At 36.1% G+C, this 21,277-nt stretch overlaps 1 protein-coding gene across 9 annotated transcripts in view; it reads left to right on the top strand.

Annotated features, from left to right (window-relative positions):
- Nucleotides 1–21,277, top strand: part of LOC138695076 (F-box/LRR-repeat protein 2-like) — a 361,245-nt gene that overhangs the window by 53,230 nt on the left and 286,738 nt on the right. The window contains exon 3 of one of the 9 annotated variants that reach the window (XM_069819456.1): nt 7,247–17,348. The exons of 7 other annotated variants lie outside the window; for them this stretch is intronic. In XM_069819456.1, coding sequence (XP_069675557.1) covers nt 9,749–11,092 — 1,344 coding nt within the window. In that variant the 5' untranslated portion in view covers nt 7,247–9,748 and the 3' untranslated portion in view covers nt 11,093–17,348. One more of the 9 variants, XM_069819447.1, reaches the window with a different exon arrangement.

Genomic DNA, 21,277 nt, shown 5'->3' with positions numbered 1-21,277 from the left:
TATACTCCTAGATAGTAAATGCAATCAGTATCCATGCAGTATCGTAGAAGAAATCGTTGGACACCAACAGATAGATGAACAGTAGAGCCAAAACCACTTTTTCACTGTCAGTGATGATGGAGACATTTAGATATCTCCGCGAAAATATTGAAATGAATTTTTTGTAGCACCATAATGCTTAGTCTAATGTCAAAGTAAATAAAAGATAACTGTCAGTACCTGAAAACCAGGTATGTTTGAACCTACTTTTGACAAAGTAAATTAAAGCAAACTGTCAGTGCCTGTGATCCAGATACATTTGAGCCTACTCTCTGAACCCTAGGATTAGGTATGACTTTAATTAAAATATCGCAATTTGCAATCACTAAGTAAATCAATATTAATTTGAAGCTGGACTTATCGCTAACTAGAGATTTGCCTTTGTCATCATTAGAGCTAGGACTTATATGTAGTATGAGTTAAGAATGACGCCGAGTATAGTTGAGTCAATGTAATGCCGGTTAAGAAGGTTTTAAGCCTGGTTGACAGACTCGAAATGCAAGAAAAGTCACAAGGACTAGACAATGCAGCTTTTAATCCCCCACTGTTTTGTAAGTGGTGGTTAGAGGATTAAAGACCCTTAGCGGTAACTAATGGAAGTACTGAATGACAAGAATGGCAAGTATGAGGAGTGGGGGAGTGTTTGTAAACTATACCGACTAAAAATATTAGCTATTACTACATACGAATCCTAGCTCTACTCATCATGATACTTTGCAAGTTGTTAAAACTTTCTTAGGTGAAATGTAAGGGAGGTAGTCTTGTTTATAGGGCTGTTATGAAAGGTGAAATCCATTTGGTCGACAAGGAATTAAGTTTAACAGCAGATTGTAGTTGCTAAGGAAAGAAGAGTCTAGGTTGACTGTAACGACCCTTATGTTTTAAAGCTACATGCTCAGCAAATGTCAGAGACCAACTTTGGAAGCATCAGATTGTTATGTGCTATCTGCAACTGGTGCAAACTTTTAAAGGTGGATTGAGCAGTGTAACATTGACATTTATGCTCGACCATGCCGAAATGTAGTAATTATACACCTGGTAGCAGAATTTTAATGCATGTCATTAAAGTACACCTACTCATTAAAGGTCAGGTCTTTCAGCCAATGACGATTCAGGTTACAACTGTTCAGCCAGTGACAGGTCAGGCTTTCTACCGTTATAAAACCGCAAGTATCGATTATTCTCGGATATGCAATCGAAAGAGAATTAGCGAAAATTCACGGAGGCTGGATATCCAATACTGTCGCAGAAGGTTATGTTCTGTTACTATAATAATTAGCGTTAATTGTAAATAATATTCAAATAAATTCAATTTGTTATCTCGTTTTTCAATGTCTAATTTAATTTCAATGTTATCTCTGTAGGTTCTTATGGCCTAGCAAGGTCAATGTGGACATCTGTTCCTCGGAAAAAATCAATACTTTGGCGTCTACGCACATCTCACAACATATGGGACATTGCTAAAAAATTAATAATATCAAGTTAGAAATATGGTCGAGCATAAAAAGTGGTATGAAACTCGCCTATAATGGTAATTAAGAAGCTCGTATGAAAATTATGAAACTCGCTTCTGCTCGTTTCATATATATCCATACTCACTTCTTAATTACCTTCATTATAGGCTCGTTGGATAATGTACTATTATGGCATTGTGTCAGTGCTACTTGTTGCACAATGACAGCATAATTTTGCAGAAAATGAATGGTGGTGGGGTGTTGACTTTCGAAATATAGTGAAAATCACATGTCAATGTAAAACTGATAGTCAAAATAATCATAAAGCGTATTGTGTAACATGCAATGAAAAAGTTTTTTTTTTTACATATTATATTTTATGTGATTGGCAAACGTAGTATACACCGGATTCACAGAATGATGTTCATTTAACATTTTCACTCCCGAATTCGAGAGCTGTAACAGTGGCAAACTGACTTCCTGTTTTTGCAGCTTGAAGAGACTTCCGGCAGAATGGCCTGTGGCAGAAGCTTTGCAGATATGCCAGACGAGTTGTTGTTAGAAATATTCTCCAACTTGAACAATGAAGATCTTGCAATGTCTGTGCGACATGTGAATTGCCACTGGAGAGAGGTGTCTCAAGATGATGCCCTCTGGAAGAACAGAATCTTCAGTCCGGAATTCGAGATGCGTGATGAAGAGATTTCAAGACGTTTGAAGAACATGCCTGCTCTTAGAGCTTTAGTGCTACAACGCGGAACGAACACAAGAATCCTAGTTCGCGATTTGTGTAGTTCCTGTAAAGACATAGTGCACCTAGAGTTCAAGTATAGTCATAAGATAAGCAATGCTAAGATGAAATGCATAGTTAAAAATCTTCCAAACATAGTTAACCTTAGCATCCCTCTTCCAAGACAGCATCACCAATTAGAATTTGCCAGTTTTCTTGGACAATTCCAAAAACTGACCACGTTGGGATTTACAGATAAATATTTTCACTCTGTTGTAGATGGAGTCCTCAAAGCGATTGCAGATGGCTGTCCATGTTTACAGAACATAAATTTAGGGAGATATAAATTCTCAGATGAGGACATGAAGTACTTTCTTGAAAGAAAAGGACCCCACCTCTTGTCTTTTACTGCAAGCTGCGAGTTCTCTGTTTCTGCTCACAGGTTGCTGTGTGAGTGCAGTAAGCTGGAACACCTTTGCTATGACATTAATTATAGTGAAGACATACAAAGAACAGATATGGTACTTCTCTCGAAGTTGACAATGTTGCAACATTTGACATTGTCTTTCTTTAGAGAAAATCAAACAAGAGGTATTCCCAGCATATTTCATAAGCATTCCTTATCCAAATTAGTTGCTCTGAGAATTGAATACTGTGATGGTCTTGAGCCTGATGTTCTATTGAACTGTTCTCAAATTAAGTCTCTCGGGGTTAGTGGCTTAGAGGTTATTGATGATTGCTTTCAGCATATCGGGAAGTGCATAAAACTGGAGTACCTTGACATTAGTGGATGTGAATCAATAACAGACAAAGCATTGGAATACATTGGTGCTGGGTGTAGCAGAGTGCAACATTTGGATGTTGGAAATTGCTATGGACTGACAGATAAGGGCATAGAATACATTTGCAGTGGATGCAAAAAGCTGAGATATCTTGACATTCGGTCTTGTTATAGTATGACAGATGCCGTGTTCGATCATATTATCAAAATCAACGAGTTGAATATTCTCAAAATAAAGTGGAATGACCATTTAAAAGGAACAAACTTCAAATTGATGCCATCACACCTTTTTAATTTGAAAGAATTTGACATAGAAGGCTGCGATTTCTTGGAGAGTGATTTGTTGGACAAACTTCAGACAGAAATGCCTCTACTGAAAATATCTGGTAGATATTTTGGCTATGAATTTGGGGAGAATTTTGATATAGATCTGGAAGAAGTATCTTTTTTCAATAACAACTTTCCCTCGTGATGAGCAAGTTTGCTTGAGACATTTAGTGTTCCAGTAGTTTGTATTGTAAAATTGCATTGATTTTTCTTATTTTTATCTCGGACATTTTTACGTAATGTAATACTGGTACAGCGTGTGTCAGGCCTAATTTACAGCATCCACACCAAACCACATGGTTGCTTTTTGATGAGCAGCATGTTGGGTTTGCCTTGTTGGTTGTTTCCTCTAAGCTCTGCAAGGACATAATACTTGGGATTTCCTTCTTAATTGTTTGCACTAAGCTAGCGACGTAATTCTGCTGGCCCCTGGCATTGTCAGTGAGTTTCTGAACTGTATTGAGAAGGACATGTTTTGAACCATAAGTAGATATACAATGACATATTTTGAACCATAAGTAGCCTACAATATAACAACATATTTCTTGTCGACCTACTGAAGAAGAGGAAGAAGTTGTTTTTGTGCCTTATGAAACATTTCTTGTTATTGAGAATGTAACCTGTTTCTCGTCCCTTATTTAATAATGTAACACACTGTTTCAATGGTTGTGTAGCCTCTGGAAAACGATCCTGAAACTTGTATATGAAAGAAGTAAAACAGTTATGACTTATTTGTAATATCGTACAGTTACTATAACAAGAGGAGGAAGACAACAATCTGAAATTGTTATAGCTAATCACAGAAAACACCTGTAAATGAACAATATTGATACTCAAAAAAAAGTTAGAGAGGAATGTAAAAGTGGATTGATTGTAAGATTCAATTGGATTAGCAATGAATGACCGATCTAGTATTATGTATGTATTTATTAGCTGTCAGAATACAAGGATTCATGGCATCATTAGATAATAATTACATTACGGTTACCAGTCATAAAGTCCAGGATTAGAATGTCCATGCATCTAAATGGCCATCAAATAACGTCCATTTTAAAAGATATTAAAAATGCCCATGCCAAAATGTCCAGAGTCAAAACGTCCATAGTTCTATAATGTCCACTTCACTCTGATGTCCAGAGTCAAAATGTCCACTACACCCTGTAATGTCCACTATATCCATTGTTCATGGTAGTTATAGTAACGTATGTAAAATTTTATTGTCAAGTGCAATGGATAGAACAGCTTGAATCTTGAATTCACAAAAGGGCATGCCTAGTTATCCTGAATGCTTGTACCACCATCACGACTACAACAGAGGTAGAACAAAAATTTACTGGAAAGAAAAATTTGTGATGCTTTTATGATTTCGGGCAGCAATCTTCAATTTGGAGGTTTCTACAATGCTTGAAGAATGAAGAAAATCAAGTATGAATGCAAATCATCGAAGTAAGAGGTGGACACACACAAATTAAGGAACCTCTAAATAAAACATACATCACACATCAGAGACAAATACTCCAAATTGTGAAGAACTATGACACTTATGCATGGAATGGAGAAATTCTTACATATCTACGAGAAACTGGATATCATCTGAAATCTGGAGCTGTCCCCCAAGATGAAGAGCATAATTCAATTGTGGCAAATGTATGCAATGAAGAAAGAAATATCCTTTTCACATTTTGTTCTCATGGTCATTTAGTGTTATGAACATTTTGATCTCATGGACATTTTGGTATATGGACAATATAAGGTGTAAGGAGTATTACAGCCATGCTCTGTACAAATTTCTTTCTCTTAATTTAGACTTTGCTTGAGCTGTACACTTGCAGGATGATTAGAAATATATGCATGGTGGAAACAGATTTTAACAGCTTATTGTCCACACCTGTGGAGTAACGGTCAGCTCGTCTGGCCGCGAAACCAGGTGGTCCGGGTTCGAATCCCGGTCGGGGAAAGTTACCTGGTTGAGGTATTTTTCCGGGGTTTTCCCTCAACCCAATACGAGCAAATGCTGGGTAACTTTCGGTGCTGGACCCCGGACTCATTTCACCGTCATTATCACCTTCATATCATTCAGACGCTAAATAACCTAGATGTTGATACAGCATCGTAAAATAACCCAATAAAATAAAAAATAAAAACAGCTTATTCAATTGGCTAGAGTACAGCAAACAATAAATTCTAATATAGATGTTGCAAATCCACAAACGAATTTGGAATTTTACTGGAAGCAAGTAAAGAGATAGGTTTGGAAGTAAATCCCGAAAAGACAAAGTATATGATTATGTCTCGTGACGAGAATATTGTACGAAATGGAAATATAAAAACTGGAAATTTATCTTTTGAAGAGGTGGAGAAGTTCAAATATCTTGGAGCAACAGTAACAAATATAAATGATACTCGGGAGGAAATTAAACACAGAATAAATATGGGAAATGCCCATTATTATTCGGTTGAGAAGCTTTTATCATCCAGTCTGCTGTCGAAAAATCTGAAATAATTTATAAAACAGTTATATTACTGGTTGTTCTTTATGGTTGTGAAACTTTGACTCTCACTTTGAGAGAGGAACAGAGGTTAAGGGTGTTTGAGGATAAGGCGCTTAGGAAAATATTTGGGGCTAAAAAGAATGAAGTTACAGGAGAATGGAGAAAGTTACACAACACAGAACTGCACGCATTGTATTCTTCACCTGACATAATTAGGAACATTAAATCCAGACGTTTGAGATGGGCAGGGCATGTAGCACATATGGGCGAATCCAGAAATGCATATAGAGTGTTAGTTGGAAGGCCGGAGGGAAAAAGACCTTTAGGGAGGCCGAGACGTAGATGGGAAGATAATATTAAAATGGATTTGAGGGAGGTGGGATATGATGATAGAGAATGGATTAATCTTGCTCAGGATAGGGACCAATGGCGGGCTTATGTGAGGGCGGCAATGAACCTGCGGGTTCCTTAAAAGTGAGTAAGTAAGTAAGTACCGATATTGCATTATATCTCTGCCTGTAAGAGACCATTAAATGTCAAGAGGCTTATCTTGGTCGTGGGCATCAGTGTATTAAAAAGCATTACAACTGTTTGCTCTTTATCATCGGAAATGTGATGTTGCACAGAGGCAGAGATAGACTTTATATTCTCCACATCAATGTTCCTCAATCTTTTTGATGATGAGATCCCCTCTTTTCCTCACATGACTTAAGTGCGACTCCCAGGCCTACTATATAGAGTAGAATGTAAAACATAGTAACGTGAAATTTGGTTATCAATTTAAAGGAAAAAAAAAATCACCAATATCACCACCATCATCATCTATCTTGTTTGTAGCCCCCATAACTGTTCATCGGATCCTTGTAGTGCTGTGGCCCCTCAGTTGAGATTTTCTGCTCTACATTACACAGTACAGCTCTGAAGATAGAAACAGGTCTGATGGCCACATTCTTTACATGGCATGACTGTAACATAGAACCTTATTGCATCAAGTGTTTCGGTCTTTAACTTGCAGAATCCGATTTGTGCAGACACTTCGTGAAATTTATTTTTGAACATAATATTGTAAGTGACAGAAGTAAAACCACAGACAGAAGTACAACCAGAGATCTCTCTTCTACTATGAACTCAAAATTAGAGAAATGGAATGTAGATCCTTATTTGGCGCATGTTTGAAATACTGAATATCATGTGATACTGTATTATATGGCTGATAGCAGTCTTGGGAATTAACACACTGTCTATTTTTTTTGGCAAGTTCAGATATTTTACAAATTCCCTCAGCATGTTTTGACTAGTATCAAAAGTGTCAAAATACTGCATTTTTGCTATGTGACTGTTACATGTTAGTGGTGAATTAACGTGTGCACTTCCAGGAAGATGAGAAAAATTTCCACCTACATTGGGCACTGTATTGTTTCAGTTTGCTCATCTTGACATCACGTTGATGAAAAGAAATGGCCTCTGGTAAACATTTTGAAGACCTGCCAGACGAGCTGTTGGTTGAGATATTCTCATACGTCAGTATGGAAGACCTCGCAATGTCTGTACAACATGTAAGTGACCGATGGAAGGATGTGTCGCAAGATAATTCCCTATGGAAGAAGAAAGTGTTCAGCCCAGATAAAAAAACAACTGATGAAGAAATAGCAAGATATCTGAAAAACATGCCATCACTGAAAGCCTATTGCCCCAAACGAGGAACAGATAGGAATATTGTAAATATTTTGTGTAAGTATTGTAAGAATATTGATCACATAGAATTCACCTGGTCCCAGAGATTAAGAAACATTTTAGTGAAAAGAATTCTTGAAGCTTTTCCAAATATAGAGAATTTGAGTATTCCTCTTCCCCAGGAAACAAGGAATCAGTTAGAATTTGCACAACTGATTGGACAGTTTCAAAATCTGACCACATTAAATTTCTCAGAAAGATGTCCTGAAAATACTGCAGATGGAACTCTAATGGCTATAGCTGATGGATGTCCTTCTCTACAGCACTTGGACTTCGGCTATTGTAAGTTTCCAGAATCAGAAATTAGATACTTGTTGAAGAAAAGAGGACATCAACTTGTATATTTCAATCTTACTTCCTACATTTCAACAGTAGGACATGAACTATTATGCAAGTGTACTAATCTGAAACATTTAATATATGAAAATTACAACGATGACTTACCTAGAACTTACATGGATCATTTATCAAGGCTATCGAAATTGGAAGAATTGAAACTGAGTTATTTCAAAGCAAACCAAACTAAGAATATACCTAATATATTTTACAAACAATCTTTGTCCAAGTTAGTTAAGTTAAGTATGTATTACTGTGATGAACTTGATGCACCAGAGCTGACAGGAATTTTTAGACAATGTGTAGAATTGAAGTTCTTATACCTTAGTGGCTACACTGATTCAGGCGATGGTTTCAAGTATATTAGTAATTTGAAGCATCTTGAGCACCTTGAAATTGGTGGTTGTGAATCTCTGTCAGACAAGAGTCTGGAATATATTGGCGCTGGGTGCAAGAATTTGAGGCACCTCGATGTTGAATATTGCTCATCACTGACAGACGAAAGCATAAAATATGTCTGTGCTGGATGTCCAAAACTGGAGTTTCTGTGTATAAGTGAGTGTCCTCTAATGACAGATGCTGTTATTGAAAGTGTAATAAAATGCAAAGAACTTACTGTTCTCGATTTGAAATGGTGTGTTGGCATCTCTGGTTCAAACTTTCATATGATACCATCAAACCTCACTCATTTGAAGGAAATTGACATTTGTGGCTGTGAAAATGTAGATTCAAAGTATGTTGCAAAGCTTCAGCAAGAGATGCCAAGATTGAAAATTATAGAAGTAATAAAACGGAAGGATGATGAAGAAATAGACATTGATCTTGAGGATTCAACATTTTTCTCTAGTCACTTTCTGTAATGCAAGTGCTGCATTTGTTAAAAAAAAAAAAAAAAAATAAATTAAAACTTATCTGTGATAACAAGTCTGTGATAAAGTTGTTCAGTGACTGTAAATGATGTATGCTGTTTAACTTGGTTGTAGCATCACTATGCTGTTTAACTTGGTTGTAGCATCACAGAAGGTACTGAAGAAATGATGTTGCTATAAGCTAATGTGGCTGTGAGAAAAAATAAAAACAATAAATATAAAACAATGAAGACTTGCATTCTGAATGTCACCGTTAATTAATTTTTAATTTTATTTATTCTTAATATAATATGTTTTAATTTTATGTGTCTTCGACTACAGTAGTACAACATCTTAAAATATTTTACACATCGGAATATGTATCGTAAGACTTTCCTGTGTTAAATTTCAACGTACCTTGTTTACGTGTTTCGACCTATTTATGGGTCATCTTCAGAACTGGTTGTTGTTGGTCTTGGCGCCACTTGTTCTGTTTCCTGTGAGGGTGTGTTCCTGTGCTATAGTGTATAGTCAAAGAGGTTGTGTGTTTTGAAGTTGAGTTGTGTGTTGAGAATTTCGTTGGGGTGTGTTTACATACTAAAGAAAGACAACAACAAACACGCAGACATCATCATATATTGGCACAGATACGTAGATGACATACTAATACTATACAAAGGAAACAAAAGACAGCTCCAAAACCTACATCAACACATTAACAAAATACATCCAAAGCTACACTACACATTAGAAATTGGAAACAACAAATCCATAAATTTTCTAGACATCACAATAACAAAAATTTTCAACAAATACACATTCAAAGTATACAGAAAACCCACAACAACAACAACAACACACATACACAACACATCCAGCCACCCCACACAACACAAACAAGCTGCACAGTTCGCCGGCAGCAGCCGTGCAGTGTACATCGTTCCGAGTGACTAGGAAGCGGAGCGGTTGTTGTGATAAGTTATAGTTCGATAGGTAATAGCAATATAATGGCAACTAAAATAGTGCGTCAACATACATTGAGAGCAACATTTGACAAAGAACAACAACGACCTACAGCTTTAGATGTGCACCGTTGGATAGACGAAGTATTGAAGATAAAGGATGAAGAACTACAAACCATTCAGCTTGTTGGTAAGCAAAATGCAGCATATTTAAAATTTACATCCTCTGCAAATTACGAACGCTACGTACAGAGACATACCGGTACATCAGTAGTGGAATTACTTAATGGTGCTACGACGACAGTGACAATCACACCAGCTGAAGATGATTATGTTTCCGTCCGGGTTTTAAATATTCCACCAGAAGTTCCCAATGATAGGATCCGTAATACTTTACAAAATTTTGGGAAAGTGCTTCAAATAGAAAATGAAAAATGGTCTCATAGATATCGATACAAAATAGATACTGGCATACGAGTAGTGCAAATGGTGATCAAACAATCTATTCCCACGAATCTAACAATTGCCAATTATGAAGCGTATATCACTTACCCTGGGCAAGAACAAACTTGTTTCTTGTGTGGTAGTTCTAGTCATTTGCGGCATACTTGCCCTAACAGAAGTGTCAAAATGCCGATAAACACTGTACCTCGTACGCGACTGACATTTAGTGACATACTCCAGACACATGCTAATGTAACTACTGATGTGAGTGAAGATGGCATCCCACCTGAAATATGTGATGTACCTGGGCCATCTAACATGTCTACAAGATTAGTGAACGCTGATAATCAAAATAAACCAGTGAAAACAAACATCGAAAGTGAATTGCATGCAGTTACAGACAAACCAGTAGGCAAAGAGGTTACAAATAGAGTCATCACAACATATGACGTGGATAAAACGCAGAAAGATAATGGGACTGCAACTCAACCAATACCTGATTCGGACACTGATTCAGCTGAAGAACTTCCTTCAGCTGATATGCATGGAAAGCAGAAGACAGAGGACACGAGAGGAACAGAAAAGCAAATGGGAACCAAGTTGAATAACTCTGCCATAGGAAAGATGCCTAAGAAGAAACAAGACAACAGTGCTTCAACAGCTAACACAATGAAAGAGTCCGGTGATTTGAGCAATTCTCCTGACAATATTCAAAACATCAGTAGCCTACAATCTGGTTCGATACCAACATCCACCTCGAAGAACCTGCAGCATACGGAGGATTGGTATCAACAAATGGAGCAGGATGACACGACTAACACACAGTTTGAAGACAAAGGTCAGCAAAATGTAAAGAAAACAATTACTGTTACTAGACACCGTACACATCCTTATAAGGGGGAAGGTAGTAAATTGGGGTTCCCCTTGTTAAAACACAATGAGTAATTTAACTGTTAATATATCATGTTAAGATTTTGCCCGATGTTGTATTTACCGTATTTAAGAATTTAATAGATTCAATCTATGTACAATAGATGTCAAATTAAGTTTTGTATATTAAGTACAAAAGAGTAGAGATATTATAGATTATTGTTATAATATTGTATATATTGTTTTATATAAGAATATGTTACTTGCTATTATTACTTTACAAATGTCACTTGTAGCTATAGTCGGAACACTAAATTTTCACGGAAATTCTTCGCCTGTTAAAATGAAATTGCTGAATATTTTCTTACGAACAAATGATGTTGATGTGCTCTTCCTCCAGGAAGTTAAAACAAATGATTTCTCAGAGATCTATGGTTATACAGCTTATGTCAATGTTGGGTCAGAATCTTTAGGCACTGCTATTTTAACGAGGAACGGGATTGATCTTCACTCTGTTGAAAAACTTCCATCAGGGAAAGGTATCAGTGGTATGTATAAAGACTATATGTTTTTAAATTTATATGCACCTTCGGGGTCTAATAAAAGGAAGGCTCGTAACTTGTTCTTTGCCCAAGATGTGCCATATCTTCTTCGGTCCCTACCAAAATTTCTAATCATGGGTGGAGACTATAATTGTGTTTTAAGACCAGTAGATACGACAGGGCATTTTCTTCCCAGTAATAGTTTACAGACATTAGTTACCGACTTTAAACTTTCAGATGCTTGGATATTAAAAAACAATACGGTTCAATATACTTTTTTCACTGGGAATTCGGCCTCTAGATTAAACAGAATGTATGTAACACCGTTATTAACATCGCACATTAGTTCCATAGAAACGGTTCCGGTTCCTATTTCCGACCACTCTGCTGTGTTATTACATATTCGTTTAGATGTTCCTTGTCCTGTATTTGGAAGGTCATATTGGAAGCTAAATGTTTCCTGCCTTAGTGATAAATTACTACAACAAAACTTTATAGAACAATGGCATCAATGGCTGACAAGGCAAACTAAATATGATGACTTAGTGGATTGGTGGGAATTTTATGTTAAACCAAAGATTCGTACATTTTTCAAACAATATACCTACCTTAAGCACCAGGATGAGGAAAGACTGATTAATTTTTATTATCGTTGTATATTAGAAGTTCAAAGTAATTATATACCTACTCCTGAGAGTAAGAAAATGATATCCAGATGTCAAGCTAAGATATTGTCTATTTATCGAAAACGTATGCAGGGCCTTATGGTTAGGAGTAGGGAAACGAATTGCACTAACAATGAAAGAAGTAACTTATATTTTCTGTCCAAGGTAGTCAAACGACGTCAACAAAACACGATTCTTGCGATAGCAAATGGAGCAGGCCGGATTGTTACAAATAAATCTGAAATATGTAAAGCAGTGAGAGAACATTATAATGACATTTTTGTAGAACATAAACAGTTAAATGGGTCTATTTCTAACTTGAAGCTACCGGCACAAAAACAGATTTCAGAAACTGAGAATAAAAAATTAGAAAGTTCTGTAACACAAAAGGAAATTTTTATAGCTTTACAGCAAGGGAAAAGATCTAAAACACCAGGAGAGGATGGGATACCCCATGAGTTTTATGCGGTATTTTGGGAGTGTATAGGACCCACCCTGACAAAAATATTCAATCAAATGTTATGTAAAAAAAAACTAGGTCCTTCTCAAAGACGTGGAATTATAGTACTTATTCACAAAGGAGGGGATAAAACGGAAATTAATAATTATAGACCGATATCCTTGTTAAATTATGATTACAAACTACTTGCAAGGGTTTTAACAAATAGAATTAAACCTCTGCTTTCGGATATAATACACCCCTCTCAAAATTGTGCAGTATCTGGGAGATCAATATTTAACGTAGTATGTCAATTAAGAGACGTTGTAGCAGCTAGCCTACATGGTAAATCCCAAGGATATCTCGTTTCTGTAGATTTCCAACGTGCCTTTGACTGTGTTAGGCACAAGTATCTATTTGAAGTCTTAGCTTGGCATGGGCTCAATCCAACATTTATTGGCTATTTGAAATGTCTATATACTGATATCAGTGCTGTTATACAAATTAATGGGTTTCTTACTGCTGCTTTACCTATTACAAGATCTATTCGACAAGGATGCCCGGCTTCTATGATTCTATTTGCTCTTGCACTAAATCCGCTCCTATATTTATTACATGAAAAACTTTCAGGATATAGGATCGGAAATTCTAGGCTAGTAGCGACAGCGTATGCTGATGATGTAAGTGTAATTATTAATAATGAAGAGGATAAAGCTCAATTGGAGAAAGTATTGAAACCCTTTGCAGCAGTATCAGGGTTAGAAATAAATAAAAGGAAATCGACTGCCTTGCCCATAGGGGTGTGGACAGAGGAACCAAGTTTTGAAAATATAAAAATTGTTGATCAACAAAAAATACTTGGTATATATTTTCATCGCCTTCCCAATACTATGCAGAGTATAAATTGGAGTAAGGTTGTCCAAAAAATAAAAAGACTTACACAGATATATAAATGGAGGGATTTCTGTCTTTATGAAAGAGTATGGTTTATTCATACTTTTATTTTATCTGCCTTATGGTATTTGGCACAAGTATTTCCAATTATGGTGAGTCATAGCAGACAAATCACAAGTGTCATGTTATGGTATTTATGGAAAGGATGTATATTTAAAGTACCACTATCCACCTTGTATCGTGCTACTGACGAAGGTGGGTTAGGGTTATGGAATGTAACTAAAAAATGTACAACGTTATTTCTTTATCGAAATCATATTCTTCAAAATAATACAGATACAATATCAGCGGTGTGGTTTCAACAATGGAGACAAAAGGTCGACCTTAGGAATCCACCCGATTTACGAAACATACCTTCCATGTTAAAATATTTAAGATTATACATGCAGGAAGGGAGTTACATAAATACGTTGGATGTGGGAAATACTTGTCCTACAAAAAGGGAAATCTATGGACACCTACAGCAATATGGGGAGTTGGTAACAATGCGGGTAGTCAACATCCTTCCTGTAGGAGTTAATCTAGTGCAATTGTGGGAAAATATCACGAATAAAATACTAGATGCGCCGGTCAAATCATCGTGGTACTTAGTTATTCACGATTTAATAGCCACCAGATACAGACGTTATAGGATAAAATTGTTAAATAATCCAAATTGTGAGTTTTGTGGTGAACCTGAAACGTTGACTCACATTTTTGGACGATGCACCAGAACACATGCTATTTGGCAACGTATGGAATACTATTTACAGGGATTGAAAATTGATCGATACCCGTGGTTTAGTCCTTATATACTAACGAGGCCAGATTTTAAAGTAGTCTCTAAGTTTAAACAGGACGCTTGTATTTGGATTCTTGGAAACACGGTGCATTATATTTTACAAAATGAAATATGTGATTGTGATGGCTATGAATTGTACATGAAATATAAAAAGAGTCGAATACAAGTGAGCAGGAACAATGCAAGAATTATACACTATCTTTGCTGTATATAGAGGGGGGGGGGAAGAAAAGTACCAACAAACTTGTATCATAGTATTAGTTTGTATGTAAATACTTATGTATATAATGTAACATAGTGTGTATAAAAAAAAAAAAAAACGTGCTGAATAAAAAAAATTTCAAAAAAAAAAAAAAAAAAAATGGAAAAAAAAAAAAAAACAATGGTACACAGACTACTCAACATACCAATGAACCAACTAAATTACAATGAAGAGCTAAACACAATCAAATACATAGCACAAGAAAACGGATACAACCCTAACATAATAGACCACATAATACGTAAGACAAAACATAATCACAAAAAACATAAGAATACAACACAAACACAAGAACACAAAAAATACATCACACTAACACACGAAAACAAAAACACACACAAAATTGCAACCTCATTCAAGAAATTAAATTACAACATCGCATACATAACAAATAACACTCTACAAAAACATCTCAACACATAAACAACACAAACAAACAAATACAACCACACAGGCGTATACAAACTCGAATGTAACACCTGCAACAACTTCTACATAGGACAGACAGGCAGATCGTTTCAAACACGTTACAAAGAACACATCACAGCCATAACAAAATTACAAAACATCTCCACAAATGCTAACCGCACCCACAGAGACATCAACACAGACATGGAAATATACACATCCAACCAAAAAGCCAGAAACTAAACACACTAGAATAATATGAAATATACAGACACACAAAAACACACAACGAAATTCTCAACACACAACTCAACTTCAAAACACACACACTCTTTGACTCTACACTATACCACAGGAACATACCCTCACAGGAAACAGAACAAGTGCCTCCAAGACCAACAATGACCATTTCTGAAAATGACCCATAAATAGGTCGAAACATGTAAACGAGGTACGTTGAAATTTAACACAGGAAAGTCTTACCATACATATTCCGAAGTGATACAATGTTGAAAGTTGTGTAATCAAGATGTATGTATATTTTACACGGTTCTTGTACTTCTATTATTTTTTAAAATAAGAACACTATATTAGTTTGTAGAAAATAGTGAAATACAGAGTACAGTACCTAAAGTAAAACTTATTTTCAGTACTCACATTTAAGAACCAATGTCGAAGAAATCTGCAATTTTTTTTGTGTTTCCGTTTTGCAATATACTGCAAGTCACCTTCAATTGTTCCTCAACTAAACCAAATTCATGGCACATATCTTTCTTTTTACCGCTCTTGAAGGGAACATGGAGACCAATGGAGAGGGTTCATGTTCCCTTGTGATTCCGGATCCACTTAATTGCATTGGTATATTGCTGGTATAAGAGCACAGTTTTCTAGCTCCAGTTCTCAAAAGCTTTTTCTCTGAATGTTTGTCGTACCTTATGTGTATCTACAGTCGCATATTTATCTAAAATACTCTGGTGACATTTAGTGCTGTTAGAGTGGATGCAATTTCTTGACATAATTGTCTTGTAGCACATAGGAAGAAATTATTAGATGCTACTGTTGCGACAAGCACGTCCAGTTCATTTCTTTGGTAGGTCACACAGTCAGAGGTGTATACTGGTTAAAGGGTTTGGGCTACCGCTGACCCTATTATTACACAAAATATATCTAACAATTACTTTAATTTTAATTACTATGGTAAAACTAATAATACAAAATTATTACATTATGTTATATTATAAACTTTTTCTTTTGTAATTTCCTTGGGCTACCGCTGGTAGCCCGCAAAATACGCCCCTGCACACAGTCAACTTTGGTATTTGCAACTCTCTGCTGTCTCAAATGGTAGATTTTCGCGAACTAGGCGAGAAACATTCATGGACACGCTCAACTATTTTCTCGTGGGTACTGGTGGGCATCCTTTTGATTTTGTCTTACAAATGCATCCCCTTGCCTTAAAATCGGAGTATCACTTGCGAATTGTATGCCCATTGGATGGTTCTGCGCCAAACGTGGTTGGAAATGTCGTTGGATGCTAATAACTGGCTGGTTAAGATGAAAATCAATGATAGAAAAAGCTTTTCCATTTCCATAGCACTCATTTTATCTCAACAAATAACAATTGTTATTACGCACCAGTCCTGCCACATGTGATTTAAAACAAGACTGAAGTTTCTCTTTCTATTGGTATGAATTTTAAGTACCTGAGTTTCACGAAACATGAGGTCTATGTGTTCGAAACAGGAAAGGTAATTTGTGAGAACCCTGTGTAAAGTTGGTACTAATAATGTGATTATCTGTCCATGCTATATGTTTGTTATGTTCAAATGAACTCTAAACGAATATAACATTGTAATAACTTATGCTTATGAAGAAAAATAAAATTAATAAATAAAAATTAAAAATAATTGTACTCCTATTATGGAAAATTGTAATAAGTTACAGAAAATAAATGCGTTTCGTCCTTTTGATATGGCTTATATCATTATGTGACAGTGAAACATTGTTGTTATCACTATCTTGTGTTTATACTTTCCCCCGAGTATATTAAAATAAAAAAGAATTGATTAGTATTACCAAAGAAAAACATGAGAACTGTACTTTTAATGTTAAAACATTGTACTTTTGTAAGCACTCACGATATAACACACGAGCTAGTTAATAATTTTGTTTAAATTAAACCAAGACATTAGCTTTTACTACGTTAGTGGTTGTTACCTATTGTAGATAAAAGTACAACTATGATATTCAATTGAAATTATAAATTCTTTATCAATAATACTGTTTGTGTTCATTTATTCGCACCTACATCATAGTAGGTAAAGTGGAGTAAACTTGACCATAAAAGAAATTAAATTGAACTACATAAGCTCTGTTAGTGACTTAAAATAATAAAAAATACAGTAAAAGTTGAGAAAAAATAATTAACTTAAAAGTATGTTCAGTTCACTGATATCATTGTTTAATTATACAGGACAACAAAATTTAACTAATTAACTAGTGGACTTACTCATGTTAATTATGTAAGATTTGTGCGGCTTACAGCTGTTTCAGTGCTTCACACACCATCCTCAGAGCCTACTAGATCATGGCGTCATCTCGAACTTCTCTGCCTGTTATATGGGTGTGTAATAGTTGCGACAAGTTCTACGTAGGACAGACAGGCAGATCATTCCAAACACGCTACAAAGAACACATTAAAGCAATAACCAGAGGACACAATACATCTACATATGCCGATCACATAACTAATGCTAACCATACATACAATAACATAAATGCGGACATAGAAATCCTACACATATAACCCAAGAACCAAAAACTCAACACATTAGAACAATACGAAATATACAAACACACTAAAACACACCCCGATCAAATTCTCAACACACAGATCAATTTCAGCACACACACACTATTTGACTCCACTCTTCAACACCTTTCAACAATCAAACACACCCACATAACAGGCAAAGAAGTTCGAGATGACGCCGAGATCTAGTAGGCTCTGAGGATGATGCGTGAAGCACTGAAACAACTGTAAGCCGCAAAAATCTTAACATAATTAACACGAGGAAGTCCACTAGTTAATCAGTTAATTATATTCAAGTGTTGAAAGCAGTGTACGCAAGATTCAAAATGGAAAATTTAACTTTTTTTCTGTTACAGAAACAAAAACACTGGAATTCAATGTATTTTTTTCATGCTGAATATGAATATGGCAATAAAATTGTCAGATGTGGTCTAGTTTTCTAGTAATTTGAGAAAGAAATCAATAAAACAAAAATTGTATTTTCCTTAACATAATCGGTTTGGCTTACCTCATTATTATTACAGACGCACCTCCTTTTAGCTTGTCTGCTATACTGGACCTCGGGACCAGCAATAATCAGCTAACATGGATGTACTCCACTTACCCTGGTATTGTGTCTCGAATGTTGAAATTGTCTAGTGAAAGCGCTTTCCATGTTCATCAGTAACTGCACCACAATTTTTCAGGGAAAAAATCCAAATGAGAGTGAAGAGAGTGTAAAATGTTATGTTTTATTTAACGATGCTCGCAACTGCAGAGGTTATATCAGCGTCGCCGGAAGTGCCGGAATTTTGTCCCGCAGGAGTTCTTTTACGTGCCAGTAAATCTACTGACATGAGCCTGTCGCATTTAAGCACACTTAAATGCCATCGACCTGGTCCGGGATCGAACCCGCATCCTTGGGCATAGAAGGCCAGCGCTATACCAACTCGCCAACCAGGTCGACGAGAGACAGAGAGTGTATCATCAATGACATATTACACCCCGTTTGATGAAAAGTCATCAACATATTATCCACTATTTCCCTATAGTTTGGAGCACTACAGTTCCCAAAGAAGTTTGAGGCAACCGTTCTGAAAGATTCTCAAGCAGCATGTTCTTTTCTTGTGAGAAGTCCATCGAAATGTTGGTCTGAAAAGAGTTCTGACTTGGGGTCCTATGAAAATTTCTTCTTTAATTTTAGCTGTACTTATCCTTGGAAATTTTGAGTGTAAATATCTGAACACTGGTCCATCACGATCCAATGCTTTTACGAAATTTTTAATCAGTTCCGCTTTGAGGTGTAACGCAGGGAGCAAAATTTTTCTAGATTCAATAATGGCTGCTGCTTTATGCTATTCGTTCCTGGTTCTAAAGTTTGTCGAAGACGCCAGTCTTTTCTTTTGTAGTGGAAAGTCTTAGTTCGGTTGTCCTATTCACATAGGAAACAGACATATTTTGATGAAAACCGGTCTCCACTCAGCAACGTCTTCTATCTAACTAAACCAACAAAGTTTTACATGCAAAGACAACTCTCAGTATCATAAATCTGTCTCCATATCATAACCACTGACGCTCTTTCTCAAATGAATAATCCCAGACATATGCTATACATTGAAAACCAGACCACTGCGTCCATTTTTACTGTCATATTCGTCATTACGTACAAAATTAGTCAGAAATCACTTATTTTGTTTCTGTACATTTTTGGCTGTTGTCCAGTGTTATTTATGGTTAACTTTACTCCAGTTTACTGTGTGGAAAATAAATTATTTCAGAGGAAATAGGGAGGGAATGTACCATGCAATATATCTATGAAATAAGAAATATACCCTAAAAATTTTGCTCCCCCCTACCCCCAAGGAAAAATTGCAATGTTCTTGCTTATATTTATCTTTACACCACTGCTATTTCCAAGGGAATCGACTCTTGCATCTAAAGACTTCATATCCTCCACATAATTTTTTTTCAATCTTTATCATGACTAGAGTCAACGGCAAGTTGGAAGGCGGTTGTCTGCTAGCGTTTGCGTAGAGAGAGACAGATAGAGAGAGCAAGGCAGCGTACAACATTGCCACATCGTACTTCACGAGCACGTGCAATACAAATAGCGCAGGAGATAATTTAAATTATCAAAAGACAATAATGACCTTAGCCGTTGATTACTGTAAGCATGACACCAAACAAACCCTCTTTCCTTCACTAACAAGGGTAATGCTAAGGATAATGTTAATATTATGTGGCTTGTTCTGGTGAAGATATATGGAAATAAACCTGGAAGTTGGTAGACTTTTTATGGAAAGAATCTCATATTCGTACATTCAAAGACTCCTTTAAATTGAGCTTTATCAATAAATCGCGCACAGTTCTCAATCCCACACCACATGCTTCTGCAGTCGTTTCTTGCATGTTGGCAACGTTGCTGCCAGCTTCAAGATAGCCAGCAGCATTCTGCTCGTTAACGTTTTTAAAATAATTATACACCTTAAACACTATTTTCCGCTCCTGCTTGTGTAATACTTCTCTTTTTACAGTCCCTTCTTCCATTTATTTACCTTACATACACACAGTAAATGTTAGCTTTACTTATTCAATGCATTGAAACACTCGCATGTGAACAAACGAACTCGGGAAGTGCTTGTTATAGACTGATTCTGATTGGTTCTACTGTACAAGCTTGTGACGTCACATACCAGAAATGCTATGGCGCATATAGAAGCTAACCGCCTTCCGAAATGCTGTCTAGTCTAGATCCCCTCTTTCCCTCACTTTACTTAAGTACGATCCCCTGGCCTGAAGTATAGCGTAAAATGTAAAATATAGTAACGTGAAATTTGGTATCAATTTAAAAGAAAATTGAAAAAACCACCAGAACAATCATGTAGTTTGTAGCCCCCACCCCCAACAACTGTTCATCCGACCCTCAGAGGGCTGCACCTCTCAGTTAAGATTTTCTGCTCTACACTACACACTATAGCTCTGAAGATAGAATCAGGGCTGATGGCCACATTCTTTACACTGTATCCTACAGATTGTGTCAGCTTTTGACTTGGAAAATCCGATATTTTATTTATTTATTTATTTATTTATTTATTTATTTATTTAACCTGGTAGAGATAAGGCCATCAGGCCTTCTCTTCCCCTCTACCAGGAGATTACAACTACAATATTAAGAATATAATTACAATTGTGCTGGCACCTGGTGAAATTATTTTTAAATCTGATATATTAAGTAACAGAAGTAGAACCAAAGATAAAAGTACAACCGAAGACCTCCACTATACTATCAGCTCAAAATCAGAGAAAATGTACCCTTATTTGGGTATATGTTTCAAATATTGAATATGATGGGAGGCTATATTATATGACCAATTGCATTCCTGTTTATTAACGAACTGTGTAATATTTTGTCAAGTTT

Source organism: Periplaneta americana, chromosome 2 (genome assembly GCF_040183065.1).
Source record: "Periplaneta americana isolate PAMFEO1 chromosome 2, P.americana_PAMFEO1_priV1, whole genome shotgun sequence".
In the NCBI taxonomy this organism is placed as follows: Eukaryota; Metazoa; Arthropoda; class Insecta; order Blattodea; family Blattidae; genus Periplaneta; species Periplaneta americana.
This window is presented reverse-complemented; position numbering and strand designations above follow the sequence as displayed.